This window comes from Anopheles cruzii, chromosome 2 (assembly GCF_943734635.1).
Source record: "Anopheles cruzii chromosome 2, idAnoCruzAS_RS32_06, whole genome shotgun sequence".
Lineage (NCBI taxonomy): Eukaryota > Metazoa > Arthropoda > Insecta > Diptera > Culicidae > Anopheles > Anopheles cruzii.
This window is the reverse complement of record NC_069144.1, coordinates 29,455,021-29,465,677: the sequence shown is the minus strand read 5'-3', so window position 1 is coordinate 29,465,677 and position 10,657 is coordinate 29,455,021. Positions and strand designations below refer to the sequence as shown.

Below are 10,657 nucleotides of genomic sequence, written 5' to 3'. Positions count from 1 at the left end.
ATTGCAAGAAGTAATGACAAGCGCGATGGCACTCCGGGCCCCGGGGGTGCCATCGAAGCCGACACATGAAACGCACCGCACGTCCGAACGCACGTGCACCTCAAGGCGGGCCTCAAGAAGTCCAGCGGATACACTCCCCTCCGGCGGGGGCGCTGATCGTAAATATTTTTCACAACATAAATTATGATAATTATGGACCGTGCTTTGATTTATCGTTCGGTGCGGCTTCCCTCAGCGCTGCTGTCCAGTCGCCTCCAGCTCGCTCCACCCGAACTCGGCCACCGGTCGACGCGTTGCGTTTTTCGGGAAGTGCATAAAGATGCACTTCGACAGAGTACTACTGTGGCCAAAAACTAACGAGAATTTGCTTATAATTAAAAAAGCTCTCCCTTTAGTTTTCTAAATTTAGGTCATCATTAAATTAATCCCTACTCTGTGTAATATATTTATGTCTGATCCAGTTTTCGAAACGGTCCAAAAATTCCTTCTTCGGAATAGCATTTTATTTTGTAGTATTGAATAAGCTGAGTACGGTAGTTATGGGACGATCTGGGTCGAGTTTACATCGAAAAGATCACGAAAATGTGGTGCAAAAACTTCCATAAATCTGTAAAATTCACAGGGCCAAAGTCAGCAAGATCTCGGACCGCTAATCGATGATTTTGAAGCACCCAAAACTCTGATGTTATTGGCGTGTAGCTTATCAGTTGGTGGTGATGGTCGTCCTGGCCGTTCCTCGTTTTCAACGCTGTCCGACGCTTCCTTTGAACATTTTGTACCACTTTTAAACTCTTGTTTTCGATAGACCTTGCTTACCGAACACAAAATTTAATGAAATTTCGTTGTTGAACAATTTCATGAACATGATTATGGAAAACGAAGAATTCACTTTTAACTGCTTATAAAAGAACCCGTATCGCAAACACTAATTACTATTGGGACGAGTAATTTGACACAGATGTTGGTGACAGTGTTGCCAGCTTAAAAATAAAAAGTCCCGTTACGTTTTGGCCACAGTGTTAGAAACGACAGAGATCGAGCTCGCTCGCGGCATGCCGTTGTCTCGTGGCGCGTAGGTCATAACGCACCAGTCGCCATTCTTTTCCGTGGGGCTCTCTATTTGCATAATGCACCCGATGCCGAATAGTGGCACCCAGGCCTCAGGCAAGAGGTCAGGCCCACGATAGCCCCACAAGCCCCATTACGACGGGTGCCGAGCTATTACTTGGGCCCTCTCCGAAACCCAGCCTAGGGCCTTGGGCCCCCGGCCTGGGGACGCGGATTTTGCAACAAGATTTGTTGCAAATCGCATGTCCCACTTTCCTCGGGCGCCCTCTGGCGGTGGCAGTTGTGTTGTTTCGGGGCACAAGTTGGGCCCCAAGTTGGAAAACAATGACGAATGTCACGGACACGTACTTGACTTTTCGTGACTGCTTTCGTGACTACTGACGATCCGTTTCGGGGGCTGGGCGTACTCCACGGGGTGAAGGTGACTTTCCCATCGGGTAGATATCGGAGGCACCTCAAACATTGCTAGGGCTTACTGGCCAAGGTCGGTGAAATGGAGCCGGAGGGCTTTCGGAAGTCGAGTCTCGAGAGTGAGAGAAGGACAATGTGCGAAGGTGATTGAAAGGTTTCCGGGCGCACCCTCATTTATTGGCGTGTGTCATTCCCCGGCCCGGCTCCCGGACAATAAATACTGAAATCGATGAAAGTAATGGTGTTGGCTGGCGTTGGCTGGTGGCGCTGCTCTAGTAGGTGTACCCGGTGCTGGGGTTAAAGCCCGGTTGCCGTCTGGCAGGTGGCAGGTACTGGTTAGTGGGAGCCGACGGGTAACCCTGGATGGCGTTCGGGGAACTGGCCGAGTGGAACTGGGGCGCCGTTTGCTGGAACTGGGGCTGCTGCTGGGGTTGCTGATACTGCGGCCGCGGCTGCTGCTGCTGGGGCTGCTGTGGCTGTGGCTGATACTGTGGCTGGGCAGACTGTTGCTGCTGAGGGTAGTACGAACCCTGCTGGGGATACGAACTCTGCTGACCAGGAGCTCCGTCCTGGTACGCTGGGTTCTTCGGCCTAGCGGCAGCTTCGGCGTGCAGACGAGCATGCAGATCGTACGCTCTGTCGTAGGAAAGAACAGAGTCCGGCGTAAGTCCGAGGGACGCTCGGCGAGGTGCTTGTGGGGTCACTTACTCCTGGAGCGCCGGTGGAAGAGGCGGCGGCGTCGGGAGGTGGTCACCGACGGGCTGGAAACCGTTCGCGTCGGCCTTGTACTGCACGCTGTACTGCTGGCCATCGGGCGCGGTGTACGAGTAGCCACCGGACACTACCTGTTCCGACTTCTCCGGGCCCAGCTGGCGCAGGAATCCTTCCTCTTGGTGCTGGATTCCATTGCCCGTGGCGTAACTATAGAGGAAGGGAAGCAGAGGGCTAGCGGTTAGAGTAACTCCACACTGGACGCGCACTGGACAACGCACTCCTCCCAGTATTCTCAGGACCATCGAGTCCTGGATGTCCGACCACTTTTTTGGAACACCATGAAGACCTAGGTTCCGGGTTCCCAGGACCGCGTGATGCGTACAAGCCACACCGTTACAGAAAGCTACAGAGCTTAACATTGTCTCTGGTACAGGCCAAGAATAAAAGAACAAGACTTAGTTCCACCAATGTACGCCACTTGCTTGCTACACACGCCACAACGGACACTAGGACACCAGATTCAGTATTCAGCTTGTTTTGGGCACAACCCTCCGCGACGCCACTACTTCGACCAGTTCGACCGCAAACCACCTCGCCGTCACCTCGTTGAACTCTTGAACTCCGATTACAGCAGCGCCGGCAGCTGCAGCTGCATTCTTCACCGTCCCGTAGTGAGCTCATCGGGGGGTCATTTAATTAATCACCACCAGCAACGTGCTCGACGTGCGCGCGATACTATCTTCCTTCTGCCGCAACTTCAATTACTGGGAACCGTGGCCTGGCCGGGCCGGGGGTACTTACTCGAACCGATAGCTGCCGTCACCGTTGTTGACGTTTTCGTAGCGCAGGATCGGGATCGGGGTCGTTTGCGGGTAGTTGCCTGCTGCGGCACCCTGGTAGCTGGGCTGCAGGGCGTTGCTAGCACCGCTGAAGGCCGGACCGGATGCGGGTTGTGGGTTGTACCCACCACCGCCACCACCGGAGAATCCGGGCTGCTGCTGTCCTGGAAACTGTTGTTGTCCGCCACGTTGTCCGAGCGGCGCCACGGACGGATAGCCACCACCGGAGCCGCCACCACCGCCTGCCGATGGAGGCAGATACTGGTTGGCCGGAGCCTGCTGGCCAAACTGCTGGGGAGCCCGCAGGACGTTGGCGTCACCACCGCCGCCCTGGTAGGAGGCCGCCGGTGCCGGGGCTCCGTACAGGTTGTCTAGCCGGGCGCCACTCGCCAGTCCGCATAGTAGGGCACAGCACGCCAAGAACTGTTCCAGGGATGGGTAGCCTCGGGTTAGTGGACCATTCCTGGACTGGAGTCTCGGGACTCGGGACTTCAACATTACCGTTTGATGCGCCATTTCAAAAGCTACGATCAACTGTTGTTGTTGGGATCGATGGGACTCGCGTAAACTGCCAAATGTCCGGCCGGTGCACCTGCTCGTCCGATGTCGTGACTGAGAGTGGAGGAGGCTGAGAAGACGTACGCGTCCGCTCAAGCTTCGCTTCGAGCGGTCAAAGTGAACTGATGCCGTAGAAGATGAGTTGCCGGTTTTATATAACCAAGCCTGAGTGCGGATTCTAACACCCGGATGATGATGATGACGACGGCGCTGAACGGCGATGATCGCGGCCCGTGAAGAAGCCCGGCTGGTGGTGGAGAGCGCCGGTTTTGAGTGCCGCCGGATCGTTGTGGCCGATGACGAGCGGTGATGACGGCGACGACGACGACTCCCCCATCTTCGCGTGCGTCTTCGTGCGGATCGCGCGAAGGTGAAGAGCCCAGCGCGATCGTGTTCCGATCCTGACCTCCCACCAGGGACGGGGCGGTGGGGACAGGGGTCCACCCGTTGCCCCCAACAATGGGGCGCAGGTGGAGGATTCTCAAGACATCATCATTATCGATTGTGTTGACTTCGGATCGATCGCCGGCAGCAGCAGCTCGTTCCGGTTGAACGTCACCGAGATGGTAATCGAGCTGGAGCGGGACGCGGACGGGGCCGATTCGAATTCGGTTCGATAGTTGAACGATCGGCCACTGCCAACAACGGCGGCGGGACCCCTGACGGCGGCAGTACGTGCGATTAAACTGCTTTTGCGTACGCGGCGTATGCGGCAAGTCACATTCACTTTTGCCCCCAGCCAGCCAGGGTCCTAGGTTTCGGGCTTTCCAGCTGACTTTTTGGCCAACGATTTCGTTTCGCTCGCTCGTTGGCCGCCGCAAGGTTTGGGTGCCCCTTTGGGCGGAATTAGGTTTTTGTTTTCCAACGGCCAACTACCTGTACCATTCGTGCCACCTTTTGGGGTGCGGTCTGTCGGACAGTCTTGGGCGGTGGCAGCGACGACGAGATGAGTTTTGGGCAGTCCGTCGGCGGCTAAATGATGCTCTTTAGAGGTTATTGATTCCATTAGTAGATGCGTGAAGGCTACCGATTTGCAGAAAACAATCCCCAAATTACTGCGGGTGTGGCGGCATTGGTGGTGGTCACACCGAGCAGACACCGACCATCGACCATTAAGCAGAAGCTAGTTTGGATCTGTGCAAATAATTGATACATTGCGGGTAGTGGATGGACCGCAGCAACTAGTTTACCACCTAATGGATTGAAGCATGGATTAGTTAAACAAGAAGTCTGGAGACATTAGAAGACATTAGAAGTAAGAGACATTACGCTTCGTTAGGGTGTCGTTGGATTCGGTGGTCCTTCAGCAATATGAAAGAGAGCAGACTCTATGCGTTTCCTTTCTGCCATTTTGGATTAGTTATATAGCGACCTCGTCATAAGGATATCAAATAGTCGAGCAGCACCATCAAGCAGCACGGTCGAGCAGCTTCGTCGAGCAGCGTTAAAAAATAATATCAAGTATTCATCGACCGTGCATTCTCCGTGCAATCGAAGATTATTCAAAGTAGTTTATTGGTGACTCTCAACGAATCCGGACTTACAATTTTTTATCTCCCGATCACAAATATAAATATTAGGAAATTACAAGATTTCTACAGTTATATTTGACCAAACTGTATTAGGCAAAGTACATGGTTCTGTTTTAATCGGATTCCGTGAACCAACAGGGACCAGAATTGCTATTGTTCAAACTAGAGCCAGTGAATTTCTCTCGTACTACAGTGGACAAACAAAAATGGGAACCAGTTGTCTTCGATTATCGTGTGTTATGAATCCTTTACAACCGACCATACTGTCAACAAAGAAAACTATTAGGGTGGTAAGTATGGTTTGCGTAAGTTTGTGTCGGAAAAAAGACCAGTTTTGTGAAGAGACAATTCGTGGTTCAACTTTCTCGTTGACAGAAACTCGAACTTAGCACCATCTGACTTCTGGCTATTCTGGCTAAACTCAAGAAACCGCTCCGTGGAGTGAGGATAGGAGTTGATGAGTTGATAGTGAGGATAGGAGGCGAATCGAAGAATGTGTTGAAGGCTAGTCCAAAGAAGGTTTTCTTAGACCGTTTCTAAAATTATAACAAATGTTGTCATAGGTGTACTTCATAGAGTAGGGGTAGCTTTAACGGTGATGACATAGATTTAGAAGAATAAATAGAGAGTTTACGAGTTATAAGCGAGTTCCCGATATTGTTTTGTCAAAGTATTTTCAATCGCCCAATGCTTGGTTTGGTTTGGATTCCATCACCTGCCAGAGAACGCAATGAAAAACAAAAATATATTTGTAATTTTCAAATAAAGTATAAAATACTGGTTATGTCACATCTGAGCATTGAACAAGCCGTAACAAAAGGGGATAGCCGCCTTTTTCCAACTAGGAAAAAGACGCTCCACAAAATCTCCACTAAATGACAGCACGTGTAGGCAGTATTGTTGTTGACATCGGCCAAAAAGTTAGGCCTGCAAATATTGGGCGATCCCAAATACTCTGTGAGAGAAATTGAATGACTCTAGTACAAACCTTTGATTGTCTCATTTTATCCGACTAATGAAGCCCCAAATGACCGTCAAAATGTATTTCTTCCTGTTTATGGTTCTGGAAATTTAGAAGGATTGTCACTCGATTGCAACCGTGGCATGTACTACTTCAGGAATGTAGTATTTATACTATTTATAATGTACTATTACATGTCAATGTGCTATATTAGGAATAGCCACATTTCTCAAAGTTACGACTCCTAACAATAGTCTCTCTACTCGGGTATCCAAGGGCGATGACAAATTGTTAACGGTGACGGCTATTTTTGAACAAACCGTCTATTGCTGGCATCGGTCGTAATGGTTGGTGTGGTTTCGCATCTCCAACAAGACAGCCTGTCGTGGCACTTCAGCTACGTGCTGATGGACAGCGAAACCTGCCGCCGCGAAACCGCAAGAAGCATAAAAAATCCTCAGCCTAGCCTCACACAATGCTCTGCAACTGCTCAACACCTGTAGCTCCATCGGGATAGGCAAAATCAAAGCCAAGCGCGCTGTTTGGAATAAATTTTTCACATTTCGCCTGAATTGCTACAAATGTTGCGCCGTTTGCAAAAATATCCGATCCGAGCGCGCGACGTAATAAATCGTAGCCGGACAAGGTGGCCGGGCGCCTTCCGGCCAAGGAGCAGGACGGCCATGCAAACCATGTCCGTCGATTGGCACTTGGGGAAAGCCACACAACACATCATCCCGATTGGATTCTTGGGCCGGCGGAAAAGGCGGATGCCGCGTATCCACGTGATGCTGGGCGTCGAATCGTCGATAAATATTTATAAAACCGAAGCGTCCGCGAATGGGGAATACGTTAACTTCTCTCGGATGCACGGAGCACGGCGGCGTTCCGTGGGGTGGCTCCCCAGCCCCTGCCACAGACACAGACCCGGCTGTGGGAACCGGGTGCAGCACAATTGCTTCTTGGCGAGCGGAACACCTGCTGGAATGGCCGCCAGTCTGGCAGCCAGGGCCGGGGAAGACACAAGGACACGAAACAAGAATCGTTCATTTCCTCGCTTTTTGGGGGGCGGGTGTGAATCCTTCGTAGTTTTCGGTGTTCGCATAATGCTTCGAAATTTATGGCGCCAAGGTATGAATCTCTCCACGTCTCGGGCGTCTCGGCACGAGCCCGGCACGTTTCCTGGTTCTCGGAGATCAACCACCACCATCGCCACCGTGAGCCAGGTGGGTGTGAAAAGTGTCTGCAAGGACGAAGCAACCGATCGTTGTTTCAAGCAGCCGAGGGACGAAGAACGCGTCTGCCGTTTGTTGAACCACGGGGGCCGCGTGAATCCCGAGAAATCCTTGATGAAGAAAGTAATAATTTATGTATGAGTTATGAATTCGTAAACCATAAGCACAGAGCGGGGAGCTTCTCGCTCGCAGCTGATGCTTTCGCGTTGCCACGGTTTTGGTGCTCTCCGTAGACCGCCACCGGGGCAACTTCACGGGGGTTTGTGCTATTGAAACGTGCTATTGTTTCTTCCGGTTGAATCCCAATCCAACGCCTTGTGGTATCAATGAGCCACAACGTAAATTGCATTGTTTCTGGGAGACGCCTTGCCGAAGGGCCGAAGCAACAAATGGCGTTAATCAGCAACTGTCTTCTATTCGTCGATCGACTCCATGTTTGGCATCAATTGGCGATGGAGGTGATTAGGCAGAAGAGGTGGGCTAGGTGTCGGCCATCTGGTGAGCAAAAAGTGCAGCACCCGGTAGCTGCTCGGTGATCTGTCACTTGCGGTTAATGATGCGCAATGTTATTAGGATACATTGTAATTATGATTGTTATTACGCACTGTCGTGTTCGGTTCTGTTGCGCTGCTAGCGGATCTATCAGACGGATTCGATGCAGTGTTTGAAATGTGAAGGTTTCTTTCGTCTTTTCAAACTTTCGAATGGAAATACCAGAGTGGATTTGTTGATTGGCAAACGTGGATTTTGTGGCTCGTTCTGTCAATTCGTCAACATTTTGGTTAGCCTCGGTCACTGCAAAATAATCAAAGAAGCAGCGAAGCGGAAGAACTTTCTTATGTTGGAATGAAATAAATCAAGTTTAAAAACAAACAATAAGATACAAGCGATCCTCTTTTTGATTGGTTGCTGCCATAAGCCGGCGACTCCAAGAATTCACAGATGGTGTTCCGGACCTCGTTTGGGAGTATCTTTCGAAGGCCACGAAAGAGTTTGACAAATGCCATAGAAACTATGTAGCCAATGGAATCCACTAGCCAAAGTGGGCCTCATCGACCGAGACTGACACGAACGTCGAACGAAAATTTTTGAACAATTGCCTCAAATTCTGCCTTCATTTCGTGGCTTGCCTTGCCGAGAATTCAGACCAACTGCCGACTGACTTTGACTGACATAGTAGACCGACACCAACACCAACATAGTAGTCTGTGACTTAGAGACTGTGTGACCACACCATGATTTCCGTATCAAATTGGATACGTCCGTTACGTTAGAACCATCATTGATTAGTAGTTCACTCATTATGTTGATATGTATATGGACGTAGTAAGTCTTTTGTCTGTTTATATTGACGCTCCGCAACTCTTTGCCAAGTTAGATCTATCTGTTCCTGCTCGCCACTTAAGACGTCGGAATGACATGGGGCATCAGCACTGTTCCACGAGTTACTATTGCGGGTCACAATGATCCTTTTTGTCTATGTGTCGTACGTATAACCTTTGCTCGTCTCAGATTGACCTCAACATGTCTATTCGTCAGTGTCGTAGTTTCCTTGATCTCGCGTACTTTTAATGCCAGGTTACCGGCTTTTTGTTCTCGTCTTCGCCAGTAGTTGTTTAGGTTAGCTAGGGTTTTTTTAAGTCAGCTAATTTTTAACTTTTTTTGTCAACTAGGCTCTGTTGCCCATTGTCAAATTTATACTAATAAATAAATAAAAAAAAATAAATAAGTAGTTTAGTAGAAACAGTAAGGGGGTTGTCTTGAATTGCTCTGTGATTTTGGCATCATTTGCCAGCCCAAACGAATGGCATTTCGGGTGCACTTTGCATGCCACTAATAATGCTATCGTGCGGCGTCGAACGAACGCGAAGTGATAGCGAATCCGAAAGGATCGTGGGTCGGACGACCTTTCCGGTCGTTCGGACGATGATGACGATAATTTACATACCGGCCCATCCGATCTAGATTTAATTTTCAATCAGCGTGCACCTCGGAGCACGATTAGCGCTGTCGATCGCTGTCGGGTGCTGCTAATGCTAATTAATAAAGGCCGGCTGGTTGGCCCTTTCGATGCTGCCCGGAGCATCGAACGGCGCTGGGGATCGCGGCCAAGAGAAAGGCGAAACTGGCGTTCACATTTGCGTGCCGCGCACCGATCCGGGGCACGAGTGCACCGGTTACTGGAAGTAATTTGGCGATGGTGATGGAGGGCTTAGCATTTAGCCAGCCAGCTGTCACCAACTGTGGGCACACGGGACGGGAAAAAGTGCGTTCGACGGCGTACTCCAAACACAGTTTGGAAAGGTTCCGCTTCGGCTTCGGAAGACGCGCACCGGCCAAATGTCAAGGTCTCGTTCCGCGCGCGGAACCGCTTCAGGTCGGCCTTCAGGACGCGCACTACTAGCATGTCGGGTGTTGCAAAAGTCGATCATCGCAAAGTCTGTGAAGGGGCCACGCGATTATCATATGAAAAGAGCGCCATTCAGCCTCGTTCAGCGGCGAACCTGATGACTGATCTGCATCGATCACTCACCGCGTGGTGTGGAGTCGAGGGCACGCGATCGAGAGGACTTAACGGTGTCGAGTGCCTTTGAAAGTGCGTTTCCCCGCGGTCCCGTGCGGTGTGGGATCTGTTGTGAGCTAATTTGAAGATTTCCTGACGCCGACCGCCGACTACCATTTCCGGCTCATTTCAATCGACTGTCCGGACCATTTTCCGGGTGATTTGGTCCCGTTGGTTTTGGGAAAAGTTTTCGGCAGAATATTTTAACTTCACGCCACTTCATCATCGACACACCCCCTGGACCGAGACCGAAACGGTTCCCCGTAGGTCGGTTCAACGCCCAGCTACCCTTTGGACGGCGGCCAAACGGTGGGTTTTGGGCGGGATGGGGTGTTGATGGTGTTTTATGCAAATGTGGCGCAAGCAGACCACAAGCCGGTTCTGCCGGTCAAGTGGCCGAAGTGGCGAAAAGTTTTCCGAGAGGCGCCGGGCTCTGCAAACAGACATCCCGGAACACGGGAGTCGGGAGTCCGGCCTGGTTTTTTTATTCTCATGTGACACACACGTGCGTGTTGGGGGAAAGTCATATTTGGATCGTTTTGCCCGGGAATCGGCGATTAGCATAAGGGCGCGTTGGGTTTGCGTTTGATGTTGTCGCCCGAAAGCTGTCACTTTTTGACAGGTTGAAACAATTAAAAGGTTCCAAAAGATGGCCAAGGTTGTTTACACCGTGACACCGAGAATGGCCAAATGAAATGGCCCCTGCCCCGGCTTGATGGCCGCCGCAGGTTGATGAATGTGAGCACCTACCTGGCGCGTTCCGGGAAACGGGTTCT

General features: G+C 51.0%; 1 protein-coding gene across 1 annotated transcript; it reads right to left on the bottom strand.

Moving 5' to 3' along the window:
• Positions 1-1,748: 1,748 nt before the first annotated feature.
• LOC128268590 (pupal cuticle protein 36a-like) lies at positions 1,749-3,649 on the bottom strand. Its single transcript, XM_053005716.1, has 5 exons — positions 3,534-3,649; positions 3,157-3,455; positions 2,995-3,120; positions 2,188-2,400; positions 1,749-2,115 (listed from the first exon to the last, which is right to left on the bottom strand). The coding sequence occupies exons 1-5, from the start codon at positions 3,546-3,548 to the stop codon at positions 1,752-1,754; spliced, it is 1,017 nt and encodes a 338-aa protein (XP_052861676.1). The 5' UTR covers positions 3,549-3,649; the 3' UTR covers positions 1,749-1,751.
• Positions 3,650-10,657: the final 7,008 nt, after the last annotated feature.

Coding starts and splice junctions, on each gene's coding strand:
- LOC128268590 (XM_053005716.1), bottom strand. Junction 3,121..3,156: donor TCCGGTGGTGGCGGTGGTGG/GTACAACCCACA, acceptor TCCGGCCTTCAG/CGGTGCTAGCAACGCCCTGC. Junction 2,116..2,187: donor CTTCCACCGGCGCTCCAGGA/GTAAGTGACCCC, acceptor TTCCTACGACAG/AGCGTACGATCTGCATGCTC.